A 25,929-nucleotide genomic window follows, 5' to 3' on the forward strand; every position below is an offset into this window, starting at 1 on the left:
TGCCTTGGCCAATCAGAATAGGCCCAGCAGCCTTAGGCCCTTCCTGTGGGTGGGGCCTTAGGCACATGGCCTGGGTTGGGCCAGGAGAGCTTGGGCTCTCTCCTGGCCTGATGTTAATTGTGAGGGGGGGTGATAGATCACGGCAGGAGAGATGTCTCATCTCCCCTACCGTGATGCCATCACTCCTCTACTGGAACTGCCGCGACCTGAGGCAGGAGAGATAGGGCATCTCTCCTGCCGTGGGTCACGGCAGTTTGGGTAGAGGAGTGATGGCATCGTGGTAGGGGAGATGAGGGATCTCTCCTGCTGCGATGGTTGCAGTGGGTAGGTTGCAGGGCCGCTGAATTGATGGCGCTAGCGGCCATCAGCTCAGCGGCCCCTTTTTCGACACTTAGACCTTTGTTTGACTACGTCTAAATCAAAAAGGTCTAAGTGCCGACTAGGCAACCTGTAAATGTTTTGGTTATACCTGTTGTACGCCTAGGTGTAGGTCGGCCCACCTCCCGCCCACTGCCCGACCTTTCCCCTCCTCTAAACACACCTCTTTTCTCTCTGTGCGTCTAGAGGCAGGGGAAAGGCCTAAGCTGTTTTTAGATACGTCTAAAAACCAGCTTTGGTTATGGGTACTTGGACGATCAGGCTTTTTGATCATCCAAGTAGCCCTTTAGGACACTTTTTAGACTTTTTTTGTTTATTATTACCCCTTTAAAGTTTTTGCTTCACCAGCTTTCTGGTATCTTTACATACAGTGGCGTACCTAGCATATGTAACACCAGGGGCCCATCATTTTTTGGCTTCCCCCCATCTGTACAAAAAACACGATTTTTAGTAACAAGCCACACGTCACACATGAGTACCTAGGAAAAGGCAGCATCTTACATATTGCAGTGAGCAGTACATCAATACACCCATTGTAAAACTAAACAAGCCAGACCAGCACAGATCAATCCTGCACCATCAATCCTAACAGAAAACCATGTCTTTCGAACACACAGAACACAGAAAACACCTTCGCCTAGTATGGAATATGTCATCACAAACTAACCCCTCCCCCTTTTACAAAACTGTAGTATGGATTTTAGCCACGGTGGTAACAGCTCTGACGCTCATAAAATTCTGAGCATCAGAGCTGCTACCACCACGGCTGGTGCTAAAAAACTCTCCACAGTTTTGTAAAAGGGGGGATAAAATAGAAATACACAGCTTCAACGCTCAGCTCAGGGGTGCCCAAACTTTTTGGGCTTGCGAGCTACTTTAAAATGACCAAGTCAAAATGATCTACCAACAATAAAATTAAAAAACACAAAGCACACTATACGCTTAGAAAATGTTAATTATCATTCCTAATCTGGGTTTTTTCAAAAAGGTCAAGGCAGATGACTCTATGCATTGTCACCTCAGTAACAACCATACAAAAATAGACAAATATACCCCCCTTCCTTTTTATTAAACCACAATAGCAGTTTTTAGCGCAGGGAACTGCGCTAAATGCCCAGCACTGCTCTCAACGCTCATAGGCTCCCTGTGCTAAAAAAAACACTATTGCGGTTTAGTAAAAGGGGGCCATAGTGCAAAATATAGACAGCATATATAAATTCAGACACATTTTGATCACTAAATTTAAAATAAAATCATTTTTCCTACCTTGTCTGGTGATTTCATGAGTTTCTGGTTGCACTTTCATCTTTTGACTGTGCATCCAATCTTTCTTCCCTTCTTTCAGCCTGTATGTTTCCTCTCCTCCAGACCTCATTCCCTCCCCTAACTTTTTCTTCTTCTCTCCCTGCCCTTTCTTTCTTTTTTCTCTCTTGATGCCCCCTTTCTTTTTTTCTGTTTCCCTTCTGTCTCCCTGCCTGCCCCCTTTCTTTCTTTCTTTCTTTCTTTCTCCCTACCCTCCACAAAGCCACTGCTGCCACCATCGGGGGAAACAGGCCCCAAAGCCACCATCGCGGCTGCCCCAAGCTCTCTCTGCTTCCCACGTCGGGCCGACCAGCATTCCCCCAATGTCAATTTTGCCTTCTGAGAGGAAGTTCTGCCCAGCCAGGCAGCGATTGGCTGGCCCGAACTTCCTCTCTGACGGCAGCCTTAGGGGGGTGCACAGCCGGCCAAATCCAGACCTGGCCAGCTCTGCACCCCCCGTAAGGCTGCACCTGGGGCGGACTTCCCCCCCCTGGTACACCACTGAAGACGTGGCAGTGGCTCCTCTCACGAATCCCTACCTGCGTCGGAAGTCACCACTGCATCTTTCCACTTAAAATACACTAAGGCGAGCAGGGTAGACCGCCGCCACCGCAGCTTTCTCTCACCTCTGCCCGCGACACGAGCTGAGCGACAAGAGAAAACGTATGAGCGACGCCACTGAAAATAGTGAGCGATCACTCATGCGCTCAGCTTAGAGGAAACATTGTATGGGGCTCGTAATAATAATTTTAAAAAGTTCAAAAAGTGGCCTAAATCAGTACTTGGATGATCAAAAAGACAGATCGTCCCAAGTACCGATAATCAAAGCTGGTTTTAGACTAGGGGTCTCAAAGTCCCTCATTGAGGGCCGCAACCCAGTCGGGTTTTCAGGATTTCCTCAATGAATATGCATGAGATCTATGTGCATGCACTGCTTTCAATGCATATTCATTGGGGAAATCCATTGTGCAAGACTTGTTTGACCCCATTTGATCATGATTGGTGTGTGTTTGTTATCTTTTATGCAGTTTGTTAACCACCACGGACCCCTGAGGAAGGCGTGTTATCCGAAACACATAGAAACATAGAAACATAGAAAAAGACGGCAGATAAGGGCCGTGGCCCATCTAGTCTGCCCACTCTAATGACCCTCCCCTATTTATCTCTGTGCAGAGATCCCACTGACAATCTCATTTCTTCTTAAAATCAGGCACGCTGCTTGCCTCGATCACCTGAAGTGGAAGTCTATTCCAGCGATCAACCACTCTTTCGGTGAAAAAGTATTTCCTGGTGTCGCCATGCAATTTCCCGCCCCTGATTTTCCATGGATGTCCTCTTGTCGCTGTCGGACCTTTGAAAAAGAAGATATCTTCTTCTACCTCGTGAGGTATTTGAACGTCTCGATCATGTCTCCCCTCTCTCTGCGTTCCTCGAGTGAGTATAGCCGTAATTTATCCAGCTGTTCCTCGTACGGGAGATCCTTGAGTCCCGAGACCATCCGGGTGGCCATTCGCTGGACCGACTCAAGCCTCAGTACATCCTTGCAATAATGAGGCCTCCAGAATTGTACGCAGTATTCCAGATGGGGCCTCACCATGGATCTATACAATGGCATAATGACTTCAGGCTTGCGGCTGACGAAACTCCTACGTATACATCCTATGATCTGCCTAACCTTAGATGAAGCCCGCTCTACTTGATTGGCAGTCTTCATGTCTTCACTGATGATTACCCCCAAGTCCCGTTCCGCAACAGTCCTTGCTAGGATCTCGCCATTTAGGGTGTAAGTCTCGCATGGATTTTGACTGCCAAGGTGCATGACTTTGCATTTCTTGGCATTGAAACTCAGTTGCCAGGTCCTAGACCATTGCTCCAATAGGAGTAGGTCATGTTTCATATTGTCCGTTGTGCTCTTGCTTGTTATGTTACACAGTTTGGCGTCATCGGCGAATAACGTTATTTTACCGCGAAGCCCCTCAGCCAAGTCCCTTATAAAGATATTGAAAAGGATCTAGAAAAATTTAAAGTACTCTCTAATTCCTACAAGGAAAAAATAAATCAAGCAAAAAGGAACTATTATTCAGATCAAATTTTAAAAGCTAGAAATGTTTCTTCTTTATACAAAATTCTAAAATCTAAAATCAGTTACTCCATCATCCAAAAAACTAGAGCAATCTTCCAGCCATTTACCGACAGCACAAGAGCTTGCAAACTATTTTGTGGAAAAAGTTAAAAATATTAGGGAAAAGTTTAGTCAAAACGGAGAAATACTGATTAAACAAGATTCCTCAGAAGCTTCTTCGTTACTATCTGCAAAATGCGCACAATTTCATCTTTCTTCTATTGAAGAACTTAAATCTTTGATCAAAACAATTAATATAAAGGGTATGCAAACTGAGGTAATCCCTCCGTTTATCCTTAAAAAGCATATTGATATGTTTGGACCTTCAATACTTTTCCTGATCCATGAAAGTTTACAGTACAGCATTATGCCTAGGGATTGGAAAACCTCCATTATTCACCCTATTGTTAAAGATCACAAAATAAGTATTGAAGAGAAATCAAATTACAGGCCAATTTCAAATATTCCATTTCTTGCAAAAATAACAGAGAAAATTGTTTTTAATCAAATATCAAACTTTATAGAACAAACAAATATTCTACACCCAAACCAAACAGGTTTCCGACAACATCATTCTACCGAACATTCTCTGATAGGTATGACTTCTTCAATACTCTACCATCTGGATCATCATTCTTCTGTTCTTCTGATCTCACTTGACCTTTCGGCAGCTTTTGACACAGTTGATCATGATCTCTTATTGAATAGATTACAATCCATAGGCATTACTGAGCAAGTCCTTCTCTGGTTTAGATCTTATTTAGACAATCGATCTTGTATAGTTTCCTTTAATGATTCTATTTCTGCTAGTTTTTCAGTCTCTTATGGCATTCCACAAGGTTCTCTCCTGTCCCCACTTCTGTTTAACATTTTTCTTGCTCCTCTTATGACTCTTTGCCAATCTATTGGCTTCTCCGTATTTGCTTATGCTGATGATATACAACTTTTACATCCTCTTGACCCTAACAGTTCATCAGAAATTGCAGTTATCAATGAAAAACTAAATCAAATTCATCTATGGCTTGATAATAATAGACTGTCATTAAACATTAACAAAACTAACACCTTGCTCTTCCCCTGGAAAGACAATCAAAAAATTGCTTTTCCCATTACTATCCAAGGGGTTACTCTTAAACAAATAAACAAGATTCAAATTTTAGGTGTTATTCTTGATGAAAATCTAACCTACCACGACCACGTTAGTTATGTGGTTAAGGCTTCCTTTTATAGACTTCGTCAAATAAGGTCTATTTCGAAATTCTTATGTCCCAAATCATTGAATATATTAATTCATTCAATGATTATTTTGAAAATTGATTACTGCAATTCTTTATTCAAGGGAATGGCACAAAAAGAAATCAGAAGATTGCAGATAATCCAGAATGCCTCTATTAAATTAATTATGGGGGGCTAAAAAGTTCGACCACGTTACTCCATTACTTCAAAAGGCTCATTGGCTCCCAGTATCATACCGAATTTTATATAAATTAACTTTGCTCACATTTAAATCACTATTATATAAAACCCCTGCTTTTATTTACAAAGTTTTAATTCCATATAATTCTCCTAAATTTTTTAGATCTAATGACCAACTTTTGTTGTTCATTCCTTCTCTTAAAATTATTAACACTCGAAGGCAATTCATTTTTACTTTAACAGCGCCACAGACTTGGAATTCACTCCCACTTTATTTAAGAGAGGAGAAGAATTTGGAAAAATTTAAAAGCCAACTTAAGAGCTTTCTTTTTAAAGATGCGTTCAATACCTAATTGAAACGTTAATTGCTCTTTTATCATTTGTTCTTTTATCATTTTTGGATCTTCAATTATTTATTTGTCCTCCCATTCCTTTCGTGTTTTACCTTAACTGTTGATTCTTTCCTATCAAACATTGTATTTCCTCCCCTTTTGTCCTATTGTTTGTTTGTTCTTATATTATTTACCTTGTTTTAATTAGTTTATTTTTGATGGTTTTATACCCTTGTTAACGTTACCCTTTATTTTAAGTACATTTTAGAAATTTATTTTATTATGTGTACATTGCTTAGTAATTGTAATAGGTGATTAATCAAATAACAAATAAACTTGTAAACTTGTATCGGGCCCTGCGGCACTCCGCTGATCACTGCCATCGTTACGGAGTGGGTGCCGTTCACCACCACCTTCTGAAGCCTATCACCAAGCCAGGCCCCAATCCATTTAGTCAAAGTGTCACCTAATCCCATAGAACTCATTTTGCACAACAACCTGCGGTGAGGGACACTATCAAATGCTTTGCTGAAGTCCAAGTATACAATGTCCAAGGACTCTCCAACATCGAGCTTCCCCGTCACCCAGTCAAAGAAGCTGATCAAGTTGGATTGGCATGATTTCCCCTTGGTAAATCCATGCTGGCGTGGATCCCGCAGATTCTCCTCATCCAGGATCTTATCTAATTGGTGTTTGATTAGAGTTTCCATTAGTTTGCTCACTATTGATGTGAGACTCACTGGTCTGTAGTTCTCAGCCTCTGTCCTGCAACATTTTTTGTGGAGTGGAATGATGTTAGCCGTTTTCCAGTCCATCGGGACTCTACCTGTACTAAGGGAGAGATTGAAGAGCGTGGATAGTGGTTCCACCAGGACGTCCCTTAACTCCCTGAGCACCCTGGGGTGTAGGTTGTCTGGCCCCATTGCTTTGTTTACCTTGAGTTTTGACAACTCACAGTAGACACTGCTTGTTGTGAACTTGAAGGTACTAAACGGGTCTACTGAGCCATCCTTTTTTTGTAGTTGAGGGCCGGAACCTGGCGCCTCGCGGGTGAAGACCGAACAGAAGTATTCGTTTAACAGTTCAGCTTTTTCTGAGTCTGCTTCTACATAGGTCCCGTCTGGTTTCTTAAGGCGTACTATCCCGCTTGTGCTGTGGTTTCTGTCGCTAATGTACCTGAAGAAGGATTTATCGCCCTTCTTGATGTTCTTTGCTAAAGTTTCCTCCATTCGGATTTTGGCCTCTCTAACTGCTGTTTTGATGGCTCTTGCCCTAGTCAAATAGACTTCTCTAGAGTCCTGAGATCCTGTATGTTTGTATGAACGCTTTTTTCTTCTCTTTTATGAGGTCCGAGATCTCCGCAGAGAACCATTGTGGCTTATTGTTCCTGCGCCGTTTACTCACTGATTTTATATAGCGATTGGTCTGGTCGGGTCGGGTCCCTTGGTTGGCTATAAGGTTGTATATGTTACTGCATTTATTAATATACAACGCCTGCATCTTGTACATTATCTGCAGTCTGTTCGTTGTTTTCTGTTAGACATATCTAAAACCATCTTAGGCTTTTGCCTCTGAACATCTAGAGTGAAAAGAGGTGTTTTTAGAGGAAGGGAAAGGGCAGGAGGTGGGCCAACCTAGACTTAGTCGTACTGCAAGTACAACCAAAAGTTTAACGAGATTTCCCTGTCTGAACTTATACAGTTTGACTTATACCAAATCAAAACAGGTATAAGTTCTGAATAGGGGCAGCTGAGCTGATCACAGCTGCTGCAATCAGCTCAGCAGCCCCGGCAACCTGCCTACCCCCCACTGCAATGATCACGGCAGGAGAGATGCCTAATCTCTCCTGCCGTAATTGTGATCCCCCCTGAACTGCCATGAACTGGCAGGAGAGATGCCCAATCTCTCCTACTGGCACCCCCTGAAAACCCAATATCGGTAAGAGAGATGCCCAATCTCTCCTGCTGAAGGCCCCCCCAACAAACTTAATACCAGCAGGAGGGATCCCAAGCCCTCCTGCCAAAGACAACCCTGACACCCCCATGAATACCGGCAGGAGGGAGCCCAGGCCCTCCTACCAAAGTTGTGCCCCCCTGCGAACCCCCTGCAAACCCCTGAATGCCCCCTACTACCCTGACCTCCCACTACCCCAGATACCCCTACCTGGATCCCCCAACTAACCTTAAAGTTGGCCGGCTGGCCGGGACCTCTTTGAATGGCCCTGCAGAGTCAGCAGCCATGCTGAAGTGAATGAAGGTCCTGCGATGACTGCGCCATCTACCGCCTCTGTTCCAGAAGAGGTAAATGACGTCGGGGGTGGGGGGTAGACCGGCAGCGCAGTCATCGTGGGATCTTGCTGCAACTAACTGCATCTGCTGGCCCAGCCCCCTCCAATGTCAGTTACCTCTTCCATCCAGAAAAGGAGCATAGTAGGGTGGTGAAGTGAGAGAAAGGAGGTCAGGGTGGCATGGAAGGGTATGGAGGGTGACAAATGGGGGTTAGGGTGGTATGGAATCATGCTGAAGGGTGAAAAAGGGGGGTCAAGGTGGTATGGAATCATGGTGAAGGGTGACAAAGGGGGGGTCAGGGTGGTATGGAATGATGCTGAAGGGTGACAAAGAAGGGGTTAGGGTGGTATGGAATCATGGTAAAGGGTGAGAAAGGGGATCAGGGTGGTATGGAAGCATGGTGGATGGAGATAAAGGGGCAGATGCTGATGGAATTGCAGGGAAAGAGACATAAGGGGGAAAGATACTGCATGGAATTGGGTTGGAGGGAGAGAAAGGGGCAGATGCTGATGGAAGTGGGGGGAAGGGATAGGAGAGAGTGAAATGCCAGATCATGTGGGTGTGGGAGAAGGAAGGGAAGAAGAGGAGAAGAGAGATGCCAGACCATTGGAGGAGGGAAGGGAGGAAGATAGGTGCCAGACTAATGGGGGTGAAGGGAGAAATATAAGGGGGATGCATAAAGTTTTTAGAATGGGAATAGAAAGAGAGAAGATGCCATATAGAAGGGGCAGAGAGAGGGTAGACAGTGGATGAAAGGAAGAGAGTGACAAAAAGATGAGGAAAGCAGAAACCAGAGAAGACAAATTATATTTATTTATTTATTTATTTTCTGCTTTAGGTGAGATGCATTGCTATTTTTGTGATGTTGCATTGTATGCAGAGTCCAGCTTCTTGGTGCTTCAGTTTAATCTTTGTCTACATATTTTTGCTCTATCTCTCCATTTACAAAACTGTGGAGCATTTTTTAGCGTTGGCATCTGAGCTGTTACCACCGTTGCCAAAAACCATACTACAGTTTTGTAAAAGGGGGAGGAGTTAGTTTGTGATTACATACTAGGCAAAGGTGTTTTCTGTGTTCTCTGTGTTCGAAAAGACATGGTTTTCTGTTAGGATTGACTGTGTATGATTGATCTGTACTAGTCTGGCTTGTTTAGTTTTACAGTGGGTGTATTGATGTTGTACTGCTCACTGCAGTATGTAAGATGCTGCCTTTTCCTAGATATTCATGTGTGACATGTGGATTGTTACTAAAAATCATGTTTTTCATACAGATGGAAGGGTGTCAAAAAATGATGGGCCCCGGGTGTCACATATGCTAGGTACACCACTGCCTCAGGGCTGGCATTAGGAGGGACCAAACAGGATATTTGCCCTGAGCTGCAGAGCTCCAGAGCACCTCGCCTTGGGCTGGTATGTCCTTCCTTTCTCCCAAACCCCCTTACCTTTTAAAATGGAAAGGGGAGGCTAGCATTGCTCATGGCTCCTTTGTCACTGTTCATCTACTGTGTTCTACTCCCTCTGACAAGACTTCCTATTTCTACCTGGGTTGATTGCAGCAGAGGAACAACATTGAAGAAGCCACAATGGAAAAATATTTCAGCCCATGGGGGACACCTGGAGCTATGAAGACCCCTAGAACTGAGGAGGCCCTGGAACTGCTGACATCTTTAAATGAAGGGAGGGTTGATGGATGGGAGGGTATGTGGAAGACATAAAGCTGAGGGAAGGGAGGAGGGAAGGATGAGAAAGAGAAAGATGCTGTTTGAGAGGACATTTGGTGGGGGTAACTGGGAGAGATACAGGGAAGAGGGGAATTGAGGACTCCTTAAATTGTGCCCTGGGCTCCAGGATGTCTAACACCAGCCCTGCCTTCTAAATTCTCTATGCCACTGGCATACTCCCATGTTCATTCTGTTCAATGCAACTCTTTCTTCAATATTAACAATGAGACCTAGTTATTAATAACTGGGATTGACAGTAAAACAACACGTGTTAATGGTATAACTCTGCCCCTAAATTTATTCATCTTAAAACACCCCTACATAGATTTGTACATATAAAGTAGTTGAATATTACTTCCTGTGAAAAATAACAGGGGGTAAATTACCTCTAGAAGATAATTTGTGATAATAAAAGAAAAGGTCTCAACTGGTCCATAAGTGGACAGCAAAATAATGTGTATTTTATACACTACAATCCACTGTCATTTAAAGTCAGAGGTTTTTTTCCTTAATCCTCAGACACCTCCACAATCCAGATGCAGTCAGAGCTGTACTCCTGGCTACAGGAAATTACCCATAGAAGGAAAGCCTGTCTGCTGCTATGACTGCATTCAATGTCCAGCTGGAGAGATCTCCAATCATACTGGTGGGTGACATGCAACACTTGAGATGCTCATGGTGTGATGTCTGCTCTGTGAAATTCATAAGAACACGATAAAAGCCATATTTAAAAAAGACCAATAGACCATCCATCCCAGAATTCTGTTTCCAACAGTGGTCAGTTTTAGTTACTTAGAAGAACCCGGTAGATCTTAATAGGAAAGTCCATTTCTTCCTTATTCAAATCCAGAAATATATAGTGGAGGTACACAAGCTTAACTGTACACTAGGGGCCTGGTAGCCAAATGACTTTTTTTTTTTTTTTTTGGGGGGGCGGATAATTATAAAGGAACAGTACAACCTGATTGTTTATTGTAGCTTAGTTTACCATGGGAGTCCCTAACCTATGGGATCTTATTTCTGTAATATTTGACTAAAAAAGCATGTGATCAATTTCATATACTGCCCTATTCATAGTGATCAGAAGCATCAAGATGATAAGCTTTTTAAACTAGGGGATGCACTAAAGTCAGCGATCATCGCTATACCTGTTTTCACAGTCTTAGCAATGATCACTGATAACCGACCTGATGGACAAAATGGCCCACTGTGTGTTTTTCCCCTTGATCACCATTTTTCGATCTGGCTATGCAGATTAGCTAAAATTGATGCACTAACATCGCTTAGCTATTTTGCATCAGGTTTTTCCGATCATAAAAAACGATTGCTCTAGACCTGTTGGTAACTGTGTTACCAAGAGATCTGCCTGGATTTTTTTTCTTTTTATTTTGCATGTATTACACAAGCAAAATATCCATCCCATAAAAAAATAAATGAAAATAGTCCCCTACCACTGCCACAGGACCTCCACAATGACTCCCGACAAACACCCCCCGACAAATACTGCCCCTCGAACCTAAAACAAATGGCAGAAGGGATGCCCAATCCCTCCTGCCATCCCAACTGATACAACCCACCCCACCCCATGGAAAAATGGCAAGAGGGATGCCCACTCCCTCCTGCCAGGAAGGACTCCCCTCCCCCTGAAAAAAGGCAGGAGGGATACCCAATCCCTCCTGCTACCAAAGGCCTTCCTCCCCCCCCCCCCAAGGACCCCCTCACCATAATTTTTGTTGGGAACAGGAGGGATGCACATTCAAGCCAATAAGGGCCTTAGGCTCCTCCCCCTTGTATTCAGTATAGTGGAAGAAGCCTAAGGAAGTCCCTGATTGGCTTAGATACCTAATACCACTCCCAAGGGAGTGGACTAAAGCATTTGAGCTAATCAGGGCCTTAAGCCCCTTCCCATGTATCACATGATGTACCAGGGAGTGGCCTAAGGCCCAGCATTCTCGACAGCGCATTGAGGAGCAGGAAGGGATCTTAAATGATTTGCATCTCCGATCACTGTTGGAGAATCAGCTAGAGAATTGGCCAACAGCGGCCAAGTCCCTATCTATAGTGCATCTAGCCCAAAGAGCCAATAATGTACAATTTCCCTGTTGCTATGACATCAGAGACAATAGTAGCTCTGTGTTCTTGGCATTGAGAAGCTTTTGTTGTGCAAGTTTCTCCCTTGGGACCACTTTGGATGATTCTATTCCATGGCAGAAATCCTCCTTCCTGCTTGAGTCCCACCCTTATGACCCAGCAGGGTTGCATTACTTTCCTTTAAGTGGCATATTCTTAAACTAGCACCCCCAGATGTCCATTAGTATAACTGCAGTATTAGTGAAGGAGAACCTTTAATTTCCTCATACCCACCTAGAACTCTATTTTAGGAGGATTTGGTGAGATGTAAGACAAAAGCATGGTATAACATAGCATGGTATAGCACCATAAATTCCCTATACTTTACAACACAAAGAACATGCAAAATTTATTAATAGTCAAAAAAACAAAAGGAATTTACCCCAAAATATCCACAGAGAAGAAAATCCAGAGAAAACAAAAAAAAAACTGTGGAGTGACGATGTTCCTAAATGGACTTTATTTTAAAGTGTCAAAGTTCCAAAGATACACTAAAATCATCCACATAAAATAAATTCATCCACATAAAAATAAGTTATCCACATAAAAGCCTTAAAGGACCTGCAATTGGCTGGCCTGGAACTTACTCTCCAATGTCAGAATTGAGTCTATCGAAACTCCGTGATTGACTTGCGTTGCCTCTGCGATCCATTGGTCGATCGCAATTGACCTTTTGGGCACTCCCTGCTCTAGGGTAAAGTTTCAAGTTTTATTTATATTTGATTAATCGCTTAATTAAAATTATATCTAAGCGAAGTACAGTGTATGAAAAAAACATGATACTAAAGTAGTAAGTAACATGAAATATTATAAAATTAACAATTTATACTAAAATTTACTAAAATAGTAAATAACATGAAATATAAAAGTTAACAATTTATACATTAATGATTATAAAATATTTAAAAAAATAAAAAAATAAAATAAAAGGAAATAACATATGAATTATTACAAAGTTATAAAATAAAAGTTAAATTGAAAAATTTTTCTTAAATATTATATAATAAACATATTCAGGGCTTCCAGTCTCTCCTCATATGTCTTCTGGCACAAACCTACCATTTTTGTCACCTTCCTCTGGTCTTTTTATGTCCTTCACCAGATACGGTCTCCAAAATTAAACACAATACTTCAAGTGGGGCCTCACCGTCGACCTGTACAGGGGCATCAACACCTTCTTTCTTCTACTAGTCATGCCTCTCTCTATATAGCCTAGCATCCTTAAGGCAATATCCACTGCCTTTTCACACTGTTTCTTCACCTTTAGATCTTCAGACAATATCACCTCAAGGTCCCTCTCCCCATCCGTGCATATCAGCCTCTCACCTACCAGCACATATGGCTCCTTCTGATTTCTATTCCCCAAATGCATTACTCTGCACATCTTTGCATTGAATTTTAGTTGCCAGTTATTAGACCAATCTTCAAACTTTTGCAGATACCTTTTCATATTTTTCACTCCCTCTTCAGTGTCTACTCTGTTACAAATCTTGGTATCATTCACAAAAAGGCAAAATTTTCCTTCTAATCCTTCAGCAATGTTGCTCTCAAACATATTGAACAGGATCAGCCCGAGCACCAATCCCTGAGGGACTCCACTATTCACCTTTCCCTCCTCCAAGCAAATTCCATTAACCACCACCCTCTGGCATCTGTCCGTCAACCTTCATTAACAAATATCAGCAATTAATCTTCAAAAACACATAGCAGGCAATTCAATAACAGTGTTCCACCATTTAGAAATCCAAATGAAGCAGGTCTATGGTAGGGTTACCATATGGCTCCAAAAAAAAAGGAGGATGGATTAAGACATCCGGGTTTTACTTTCATTGCTGTCAATAAAAGAAAAAACCCAGATGTCTCAATCGTCCTCCTTTTTCTGGAGTCTGCAAGTACAGGCCACATAAATATTAATCTAATCTAATCCTTAGGTTTGTATACCGCATCATCTCTACGTTCGTAGAGCTCGATGCGGTTTACAGTAGGAGAAATAGGAAGGAACTACAACAGAGGGTTAGAGGTAGAAGTGTGAAGAAAATTTAGAGGACTTGGGATGCCAAGATATAAGAGTTTCCTTGATTCCTAAGTTGGAGGGAGACTTACATTTTTTGAGAAAAGCCATTAGTGCAAAGATGTGATATTTATGCATAAAATATGTGGAGGGGCATAATTGAAAGGAACGTCTAAGTCCATTTTCGTCCAAGTTGAAAGTCGTCCAAATTAAAAACACAGCTTAGGACATATTTTTGAAAATACGTCCATATTATTTTCCATTTCAAAAATCGTCTAACTATGTCCTGCCGAACTGACTGTTCAAGCTGCTAAATCATCCATCTTTATACCATATTTTCATCCAACTTTTAGTCCATGGCAAAAACGCCTAGAAACCTCCTAGGATATGGGAGAAGTCTACAAAGTGATGAACTGGACAACCAGACATGGCACCTAAATAGTGGGGCACCTTACAGCGAACTGCTGTGAACGTCACAAAAAGGATGACATGTCTTCATCTCACTACAGCTCCCTTATAGATAATGGTGAGCCCCCAAACCACCTCAAAAATCTCCTAGACCCACTATCTACCACCCCAATAGACCTTAGGGGTGCAGAAGCCACTTATATGGCAGTATAAAAGGGTTTGGTTTTTTTTAGGGGAGTGCACATGTTTAACCAGCAATGCAGTGATTACAGTGGCTTATGGGCATTGGTCTTCCTCTCCATGAGTCCCTAACTCACCCCAAATATGACTTAAGCTGCCTCTGTGCAGGTTGACTAGGCTTTCCTATGCCAGGAGGCCAGATGATGATGGTCTAGAGGCTGAATTTTAAAGTCGTGATTATGAATATTATGGGGTTGGGGTGGGTATTGGTGATCACTGGGGTAGTGTGTGGGGGTCTGTAGTTTGTGTCTGCAATACATTTCTGGTAACTTTAGGTATGTTTTTGTGACTTAGACAACGTCCAAGTTCCATCTATGCTTGCTGTATAACTTTCAGATATACATGCAGTATGACTAAGTCTAAGCCTGTCAACATCCCTCCCAAATCCTACCCTCGATACTCCTCCTGAAATGCCTCATTTAGCTATGGTCGTTCAATGGCACTGTGAAGGCCTAGGTCATTTTTAAATACGTCCAAAACCCGGTTTTATTATCGGCACTTGGACGTTTTGACTAATGATCATCCAAGTGCCAACTTAGGCCAGTTTTTGGATGTTTTCTCTTTCAATTTTGAGCCCCATAATATTCTGAAACCCCTGGGCTTAAATATAATCCCCATCAATGGCCCATCATGTTCGTTCCCTGTGAATACCCCTCTGACATTTCTCAAACTATAAGTGATTTTTTTTTTTTAAATATAATTTCATGGATTTCTAATCAATAAAAGTTATTGCAAGCTTTGCACATTCTTTATGAGTACAAGAAAGGGAGGGAAATTAGGTACAAATTTTGATATTTAATTTTTTGCAAATATTTTACTTTCCCAATGCAAAGATATCCTCAAGAACACTCCTAAATGCATATGGTTCATGAAATCTATGTACACTGTTAAGCAATACTCTGACTTACTTTGCCAAATGACATGGCCAACATAAAGTCAGTCATGTTCAGCAAAATGCTAAGCATCGTCAGTCCTCATATCTTAAAAATTTAGAGCAATATTTTGTCATTCTTGAAAACTTAGGACATTTTTGAAATGCTAAGAAAATATTATTTCTTCTCAGATATGGACGACTGTATAAGATGCCCAGAGGACCAGTGGCCCAATGAAAAAAGATATGTCTGTGTCCCAAAAATAATAAGCTTCCTTTCCCATGAAGAAACTTTGGGAATCATTTTGACACTTATCAGCATTCTCTTTTTCTTCATTACTGCTGTTATTATGGGAATATTCATTTATTACCGAGATACTCCTATTGTGAAATCCAACAACAGGAACCTAAGCTACATTCTTCTAGTCTCCCTCATGCTCTGCTTCCTCTGCTCTTTGATATTCATAGGACGTCCTGATAAAGTGACTTGTATTCTCCGACAGACTGCCTTTGGAATAACTTTTTCCATCTCTCTCTCCTCTGTCCTGGCAAAAACAATCACTGTGGTGATGGCTTTCCAGAGCACCAAGCCTGGAAGCAAGTTCCGGAAATGGATGGGTTCCAGGGTCTCATACTCTATAGTCCTTTCCTGTTCCCTTCTTCAAGTCTTCCTGTGCCTTGTCTGGTTGGGTGCTGCTCCTCCATTCCCACATGTTAACATGCAAGCAGAAGATGGAACAATTCAAATTGAATGTAATGAAGGATCAACAATTGCATTTTACTGTGTTCTGGGATACCTGGGATTTCTGGCTGGTATCAGCTTTATTGTGGCTTTTCTAGCAAGAAATCTACCTGGCAGCTTCAATGAGGCCAAACACATCACCTTCAGCATGCTGGTGTTCTGCAGTGTCTGGGTGTCTTTCATCCCAACATACCTGAGCACCAGGGGAAAGTATATGGTAGCAGTGGAGATATTTGCTATTCTAGCCTCTAGCTCTGGAATACTGGGATGTATATTTATCCCTAAGTGCTATATTATTTTATTGAGGCCTGACAGGAATAACAGGAAGTATATCACAAAAAAAAATAAATTTACTTAAACTTCCCTAAATATTAAAGGAAAACTAAAATAATAACAAACTCTTGCATTATATCAGAAATTTGTGAGTTCTATAGTTTCATTCCAGCTTGTACATGGTCAATCCAATATTAAAAGCTAGCTATATGGAAAATTATGTTGATAGTAGCAATATTCAGTCACAATACTAATAGATTATTCCTTTTAGTTTAAATATATAGGGCCACCACTGTGATTGCAGTTTCTGATATATTCAGTGCTTTTGCTTTAACATATAGCAAAGCAGAAAATAGAGATTAAATTAAATACTGTCTCCAGCATTTGGGCTGACTATCTCCCTTCCTCTGAGGATCGGGTATTTGTTCTTTTAAATTTAACTTTAAAGTCAGAGGGAAGTGTAATATGGTTCATATGTTTGTGGATGCATTCTTTTAATTATATAAAATTGAATAACAGTACATAATCTGTGATTGAATATGATACTAGTATTTAACTTTCTTTTTTAGAATAAGCATCCCATGGAATAGGCAACTTTCAGAAGCCTAAAAAGAGGCACACAAAACTCAGATCTATGCACCACAGTAACAAATGTAACCATACAGAATAATAAAGAAAACTGTCATGTTAAAATTTTTTATTTTTTGTTTTGCTTCTGGATAATAAGTGCTCTTTCTTAATTGACTATGCCACAAAAGTATAGGAAAAGGCTATCATTTTCCCCAAATAAATCCAAATCATCATGGATCCATTATTCAATTCGGGAGAGTCATTTGAAAAAAAAAAAAAAAGTGCTTTTAGATGTCTCTTAAAATTTTGAAATGATTCTTCCTTCCTTAACTCTACTGGTAATTTGTCCCACAATATTGAAAACAAGTTAAAAAATGCACCATTTCTGGTTGAGGCAAGGTGAGCCTTTGAGATATGAGGAACAGCTAATCTTTGTTTATCATTTTCATATTGAAACAATCAAGCATAAACTTGTACAGAAAGCTTAAACCATAAAGTGATACTTTAAAAATTACTATATGAATAAACAATAACATGCTTAAACTAGCTCTAGTCCCCCAATTAATGAGTTCCAAGATTTAATTTAACGGAATCAAGAAAATTAATAATAAAAAAACTCAAAGGCTGATTTGGCTGAGATCAAATTGACATAATCATCTCATTACTATCTCAAATATTGGGATTTAGATCTTATCTTTTTCCTTCTCCAGTTGCGACAGCGATAGGAAAGTTGTTAATTGAGCAGGTTCAAAAAATACATACTTTTGAGAAGAATAACGCACCACACATTTACAAGGATGATGTAAGTAAAATGTTGCCCCTAACGCTAGAACCCCCGGTTTCAACAACAAAAATTATTTCCTGTGTTTTTGGGTATCCCTGGCCAAATCTGGATACATTTCTACTTTTAGACCTAAAAAAAGCTTCTTCTTCTGCTTAAAGAAACTTTACATGAGCCAATTTTTATCCGGTGCCATTGCTCCTGTCAATAACAATGTAGCAGGTGTAACAGTTTCACTATCAGACAGCTCAAGCAATTCTGTTACATTCAAATCAGGAGCAATTCCTTGCTGCTGATCTTGTGGTTTTGCTGGCAAATAATAAACCTGGGATAAAGGAAGCAATTGTTCCTCGGTAATCTCCAAAACGTCCATCATAAATCTTTTTAACATTTCCCTAGGAGAATACACAGCACTTCTAGGGAAATTAATCAATCTAATGTTATTGGAGCGTGACGGATTTTCCAAGGATGCTAATTTCCTCCTAAGGTTGACATCAAAGTTTTTTGAATCTTTTTGGCCAAAGTCAATTCCTGATTCACATTATCCACCAAGTTTTTAGATTCAAGCATTCCAGTCTGTAGATTTTTAATGTCAATTGCTTGAGCCTTTAATTGATTATCCATACGTTGAAATTGAGGATTTATTAATGTAGGCAGATTTGCCACAAGGTCCCAAATGGAGTCTAAAGTTACCTCTTGGGGTTTCTGAACTTGAGGGAAAGAAAATATCACACGCTGTTCACCCTCCTGGAAACATCCCTCTCCACGCTGAATCATCACTTCAGCATCCAAACTTGGACTTCCCTCAGAATGAGACAAGTCCGGCACAGCTCTACCATCCATGATTTCTCCAGCCTCATGGACTTGCAGCGCCTGTATTCCTTGGCACTGCTCCATCTGTGGGGAGCTGGCAATCTGAGGGTGTGGGGGCGGAGCCCTGACATCGGGACTCAGAGTGTTGTCTAGTCCCAAGGAGACCACCTCCGTTCCACTTTCCCAGGGTATCTCCAGCGGGATCGACTCCAATGAAGTTGAAGGGGTGACCTGCAAATGCCACAAAAGCCCTTCTATGTCACCAAAGCTGGCCAAGGAAGGGCTACATGATGCCCCAGCAGAGCTCTTCCCTCTCCGCTTTGGCATTGCAGTTAAGAGGCAAAGTATTTAAGAGGACAATAATATCTAGAGTGGGCTTCCAAGCATGTAGCTCAGTCAAATCTGGCCGTGGCCATCTTGGATCCAGCCGGGGAACAGCTATTCTATTGTCATTTAAAGATCTCAACAAGGGACTAGGTGTGTAAAATAACACTAGATTAGAGAGATATAATGGTTGTAACTCAAATAATGCCCTATGTGCCAACATCAGGATTTAAAATTTAACTGTAAATTCCATTGGTAACCAATGGAATTTCAAATATAATGGAGTTACATGATCATAAATGCGTGCGTGACCTAACAGCCGAATTGCCACATTTTGTAAATGTTTCAGTTGCCCAACTGTTATTCCCACATATACGAAGTTGCCATAATCCAATTTAGAAAGAACAAAAACATGGATTAAAGTATGTAACGGTTTCTCATCCAGGAAATCTGGAATAGCTCTAAGTTGTCTTAATGCCCCAAATCCTTTCACAACTATAGATGCAACCTGCTTCTCAAAATTCAAATGACAGTCAATTATAATTCCCAAATACTTAAAACTATCTACTATCTCTATATGCTGATGGTGTAGTGAAAGATCTAGTTATGGTGTTCTCTTGTCAACGGAAATACAACATGCTACTGTTTTTGACATATTCAATACTAGTCCATGGTCCCCCAATCATTCTTCTATTCTATCCAAAGTATTGGCTCAGATCCAATGTTGAAGGGGATAAATCATATACCAACAAAATATCATCTGCATAGATATATGTACTGATTCCTAATTCCTGAATTTGTCCTGCAAAAGGACTCAAAAATATATTAAACAGAATAGGTGAAAGGGCTGAGCCTTGTGGTACCCCACAGTCTAATAATCTATCACTGGATATTTACCCACCCATAACTACACTAAAAGTACAATCCCCGGAGAAATGCTGCAAACCAATCCCAAACCACTCCTATTAAATTTATCTCATGGAGTAATCTCAACAGAATTTCATGGTCAACTAGATCAAATGCTGAGCTCAGATCTAAAGATATTACCATAGCAAAGTTCCCATGATCCAAGATAGAGTGAACTTCACTAAGGAAACCTGCTAAATCCTGCCTGTCTTGAAATTAGAACCTTTGTTGACTCGATATAAGAGACCAACTGCTCTAAAACTATCCGCTCTGTCAGTTTTGCTAAAAAGCAAAGATTTGAAACTGGCCTATAACTAGCATTTTTCCAGCATACTGGGACCTCACCCTTATTTAAACTGTTATGTACCATATTTAAATCCAAAGCAAATAGTCCACGTCTAGAGCATGATAGCCATCCCTATCTAACTCAACATTATTTGATGTTCCATTTTTTCCTCTTGACTGTAAAAGTAAAATTTTTGAGAGAAAAAAATCAGCTAGCACATCTGCCTCTGGCATTATTCTAGTTCTATTATTAGATTCCCCCTTTTTTAAAGCTGATTCTATTGAAAATAGTTGTTTAGTTGGAATTCTTGCATCTTTTATTTTCCGTATAAAATAATCTTTTTGGTTTTCTTTATCTCCCTATTAAAAATGCTTTGGATATTCTTATACTGACCTAAAGCTGAGCTAGTTATTTTCTTTTTCCACATTCTTTCTGCCCTTCTTAACTGTCTCCTAAGTAACCGTGATCCCTTATGAAACCATTTATTTTTGCATCTTTGTTTTTCTTTCTCTCAGAGGTGCTAGTTCATCTAATACTTCCTGTAAAACCTTATTCCAAATATCTACCTGATCCTCTAATATAGCTTCCAGAAAATCTGAGGGAAACTTAAGGAAAAAATGGGATATCTCATTTAATTGAATAGAATGCAATGACCTACAATATCTTATCTTATTCTTATCAACTTGATTACCCAACATTTTATTCCAACTGACTGCATAATGATCACTCCATGGAAAGAGGTTCATTCTCTATCCTCACCAAATTCGCATTACCAAAATTATCAGAAGTTAACACTAAGGCCTCCTTTATGAAATTGTGATAGCATTTTCTAGTACAGAGGAGCCATGCTGAATAGCCTTCACTGCTTCTAACGCTCATAGAGTTGCTATGAGCGTCCAAAGCAGGGTGGGCCATTCAGCACAGCTCTCTGCGCTAGAAACTGCTATCGCAGTTTCATAAAAGAGGGGGGGAAATCTAATGTATGTCCGTTTTGATGAGTTGCCACATTAACCCATTGATAAGATAAGAACAATCTAGTTCTATATTCATTTACCATGTCAATCAGAGCATTAAAGTCTCCTACTATTAATAGCCTAGAATATCATACCATTAAATCTGCTTTAGTCTGATATATATTATTCCAAGGTTTCACTGGTAATCATGGGGATCAGTAAAACACTGCCAAATAGGTTGAGCACTTCCTCCTGATCTGAACCAATAATAGTTCCTTTTATAGGAAAGACACTGATTTAAGTTCAAACAGTTGTAAAGAGGATTTATAGCTTATGGCTATCCCTCTTCCTCTCTTATCAGATCTTGAATGAGAAAAAAGTTCAAAGTCTGAAGGAAGTGCCTGAAATAAATAGGCTTCTTCCTCAATTCGTAACCATGTCTCTGTAAAGCATACAATCTCCACTTCCTGCTAAACTGGGACATACACAGGTGAGGCTGGACTCATTTTAGAGTACTGGTCTTTGACCTGGGAGCCGTAGCATGAGCAGACTTCTGGGTACGATGGACCACTGGTCTGACCTAGCAGCGGCAATTCTTATGTTCTTATGTTGTTGGACCAGAATAGCTGGTCTTATCAGTAGTCCTGCTTTTTAAATTTTTTTTAGATAGTAGTGAAAGTGCAAAACCATGCATAAAACTGCATCATATCTTCAATAAATATCTTTAAATGTTTTTATCTTCAAGGTATTATTTTAGAAATCAGCAAACTTAGCTTTTGTGGTTGCATTGGGGAGGGAATAAACAAGCCGACACGGTCATGTTTCGCCACCAGGGCTGTTTCGAGGCTCTCTCCCCTAAGAACATTAAAAATTTTATTTAACCACGGCTAAGGTAAACAAGGCTTTATCAGAAGCAGATTGCATGAGCTAAAAAGATAAATACATTTTTCAGTCCAACAATCTCTATATCTAATCTAATCTAATCCTTAGGTTTGTATACCGCATCATCTCCACGTTCGTAGAGCTCGACGCGGTTTACAGTAGGAGAAATAGGAAGGAACTACAACAGAGGGTTAGAGGTAGAAGTGTGAAGAAAATTTAGGGGACTTGGGATGCCAAGATATAAGAGTTTCCTTGATTCCTAAGTTGGAGGGAGACTTACATTTTTTGAGAAAAGCCAGGTTTTCAGATGTTTGCGGAAAACTTCCGAAGAGGGGAGATAAGGTTGTTCCAAAGCTCAGTGATTTTGAAGTGGAGGGAGGTCCCTAGCTTTCCTGTGTGGGAAATGCCTTTTAGTGAGGGGAAGGATAGTTTTTAATTTGTGGGAGGATCTGGTGGTATTAGGGTTTGAGGAATTCCAAGAAAGAGGGATAAAGGGAGGGAGGATACCATATAGGATTTTGAAAGCTAAACAGGCGCATTTATAGTGGACCCTGGCAATTATCAGAAGCCAGTGGAGCTTGTCCAGGAGTGGGAATATATGGTCAAATTTATTTTTAGCAAAGATGAGCTTGGCCGCGGCATTCTGAATCCGTTGGAGTCTGTGGAGGTTTTTCTTAGTTAGGCTTAAGTAGATAGAGTTGCAATAGTCCAATCTGGAGAGAATAATGGATTGGACAAGGAGGGTAAAATGTTTTTGATGGAAGCAAGATCTAACTTTCCTCAGCATGTGAAGGCTGAAAAAGCATTTTTTTTACCAAGGATTGGAGGTGGTCATTGAAGGACAATGTGGAATCAATGATGATGCCCAAGACCTTGCTCGAGAACTCAAGCTGCAGAGAGGAGCCAGAATGTAGTGGGATGGAGGTGGGTAGGTGATCTAGTTTTGGACCGAGCCAAAGAAGTCTTGTTTTGGACTCATTCAATTTCATTTGCACTATGTGGGCCCAGGATTGTAGGTTCATTATACAAGAGGATATGTTCTTAGACAGGTCAGTGAGGGTCGAATCGGTCTCGAGGAGGACGAGGATGTCGTCTGCATAAGTGTAAATTGTTTCAAGGGGGGATAGGTGGAGGAGTTTTAGGGAGGACATATAGATGTTGAAAAGGATAGGGGATAGTGGAGAGCCTTGCAGGACTCCACAATTCGGTTTCCAGGGGGAGTATGAGGTGCCATTCATGTTAACAATGTAAGAACGAGAGCGGAGGAATTTAGAGAACCAACCTAGGACTGTGGAGTTGATACCTATCTCAGAGAGTTGGTAAACAAGAATATCATGGTGAACAATGTCAAAAGCAGTGGAAAGGTCAAATTGTAGGAGGACGGCAAACTTGTTTTGAGAGTGAAGTTGTTGAACCCTTAAAATCAGGGAAGACAGTAGGGATTCGGTGCTGAAGTTAGGACGAAAGCCATATTGATAGGGTAAAAGAATAGAGAATCTCTCTAAGTATGATGATAGTTGGGAAAAAATGATGGACTCTAGTATCTTGGTTAGAAGAGGGATATTTGCAATTGGGCGATAGCTGGATGGGTCAAGGTCAGATTTTTTCAGTAGTGGGGTCAAGGCGATACGACCCATTTCTGGAAAGAAATGGCCAGACTGAAGGGCGGAATTTATGAGAATGGTGATAGAAGAAATAGCCTGAGTGGGAATGTTCTCATATAGGTAGGAGTGGAATGGGTCCAAGGATCAATTACAGGATTTCAGTTTGAGGCAGAGATTGAGGACCAGGGATTCAGATACGCGCTCAAAGGTGGTCCAGGATCTGTCAGCTGGGATAGGGATAGGATAGAGAAAATCACCCTTTTTCCTTTCTAATGTTTGTTAAGGCTCAAACTAACTTTTGAAAATGGCTGCGGCGTTCTTAAAACAGCTGAACACCACCGGGTTCATATGACTTAAAGAGCAAATGAGAAGATCAGACCAACGTCATCCACTCTACTTCCTTGTTTAAACCGAATGGTTCAACAGAATTAAATTTAAAAATCCACAATTGTTCTTTGTAATTGAGATTATCTTGGATATTATCTTGGTTTAGCATACAGCTATTCCGGTCCAACAACTGTTAGTTCTGATGTCATACAAAAATACTGCTGTAATATTTTTGATCTGTTTATATAAGCTTGCTATATAGATTTTTTATATCTTATACTTATTTAAAAAACTCTTTAACTTTAACCGCCTTCAATACTATTTGGATATTTAAACAAGTACATAATGGTCATCAGTATGTATTTTAATGCATGTGAATCTAAGTGCCTGGTTTATAGAGTTGCCCAGTGTGGTTAGATGTTGAAAGAACAGGCTAAGAAAGAAGTACTGAAAGCTTCAAATGATAATAGAGGGGGAAGTTATCAACACGGGCTACAATTAAAATGAGTTATTTTAATAGTAACTAGGCCTCATTGCATAAAACATGACCTGCGGTAAAATATCATGAGTTAGAGGTAAAAATAACACATCTTAATAGTAGCCCACATTGATTAATTTCTCCCTTAGTGTGAACAGAGTAACAAAGGGTTTCAGAATCATAGCTGACATACTGGAGAGATACCAGAGGACTGGAAATTGGCGAATGTCACACCTATCTTTAAGAAGGGATCGAGAGGTGACCCCGGGAACTACAGGCCGGTGAGCCTGACTTCAGTTATAGGGAAGATGGTGGAAACAATGATCAAGGACAGCATTTGCGAGCACATTGAGAAAAATGGCCTACTACGGACAAGCCAGCACGGATTCTGCAAGGGAAGGTCGTGCCTGACAAACCTTCTGTACTTCTTTGAGGGAATAAGCAGTCATATGGACAAAGGGGAACCCATAGACATCATTTACCTCGACTTTCAAAAGGCCTTTGACAAGGTGCCACATGAAAGGCTGCTTAGGAAGCTGTGGAACCACGGGGTGGGCGGGGATGTACACAGATGGATCAAGCACTGGTTGTCAGGTAGACTACAGAGGGTCGGAGTAAAGGGCCAATATTCTGACTGGAGGGGAGTCACGAGCGGTGTGCCAAGAGATCGGTGCTGGGACCGCTACTCTTCAACATATTTATCAATGACCTGGAAACGGAGGCAAAGTGTGAGGTTATAAAATTTGCAGACGATACCAAACTCTGCGCCAGAGTTAGGACCAGGGAAGAGTGTGAGGATTTGCAAAGGGACCTTGATAAGCTGGAGGACTGGGCAAACAAATGGCAAATGCGCTTTAACGTAGACAAATGCAAGGTCATGCACATAGGGAAAAAGAACCCGTTGTTCGAGTACAAAATGGGAGGGGGACGGCTGGGAGACACTGGACTTGAGAGAGACTTGGGTGTGCTAGTGGATCCATCATGAAACCATCCGCACAGTGTGCAGCAGCCTCGAAGAAAGCCAACAGGATGCTGCGGCATCATCAAGAGGGGATAACATCCAGGACTGTGGGAAGTCATCATGCCGCTGTATGCGAGCGATGGTGCGCCCACATCTGGAATACTGCGTTCAATATTGGTCACTGCACCTAGAAGGACATGGCAGTTCTTGAGAAAGTCCATAGGAGGGCAACGAAACTGGTAAGAGGGCTGGAAAACTGCCCATACGCCGAGTGGTCTGGTAAACTGGGGGCTCTTCTCTCTGGAGAAGAGGAGGCTCAGGGGGGATTGATAGAGACCTTCAAAATTACTTAGGGCATAGAGAAGGTGGGACAGGGACAGGTTCTTCAGACTAAAAGGGACGGCGGTACGAGGGGACACTCAGAGAAACTGAAGGGGGATAGGTTCAAATCAAATGCAAGGAAGTTTTTCTTCACCCAAAGGTCGTGGACACATGGAATGCGCTCCCGGAGGAAGTGATCCGGCAGAGTACAGTACAGGATTCAAACAGGATTGGACGGATTCCTGAGGGAAAAGGGGATCGTGGGGTACTGAGGGAGGTGCTGGGGTGTTGCATAAGTATAGACAGCTCACCAGGTCTTGTAGGTGAATGGCCGGAGGGTTAGGACTTTGATGGGAAGATAGGACTTAGATGAGATACCTAGGGGCAAGGGGCCCCTTCTGGTGATTCAGGCAGGTCATGACCTGTTGGGCTGCCGCGGGGGCGGACTGCTGGGCGGGATGGACCTGTGGTCTGACCCGGCAGAGGCAC

At 41.4% G+C, this 25,929-nt stretch overlaps 1 protein-coding gene across 1 annotated transcript in view; it reads left to right on the forward strand.

The window, feature by feature from the left end:
* Window positions 1-16,319, forward strand: part of LOC117346229 (vomeronasal type-2 receptor 26-like) — a 59,738-nt gene extending 43,419 nt beyond the window's left edge. The window contains exons 6-7 of the mRNA XM_033915633.1: window positions 10,079-10,205; window positions 15,412-16,319. Coding sequence (XP_033771524.1) covers window positions 10,079-10,205; window positions 15,412-16,319 — 1,035 coding nt within the window. The remainder of the gene's footprint in view (window positions 1-10,078; window positions 10,206-15,411) is intronic.
* The last annotated feature ends 9,610 nt before the right edge of the window (window positions 16,320-25,929 follow it).

This window comes from Geotrypetes seraphini, chromosome 12, assembly GCF_902459505.1.
Source record: "Geotrypetes seraphini chromosome 12, aGeoSer1.1, whole genome shotgun sequence".
In the NCBI taxonomy this organism is placed as follows: Eukaryota; Metazoa; Chordata; class Amphibia; order Gymnophiona; family Dermophiidae; genus Geotrypetes; species Geotrypetes seraphini.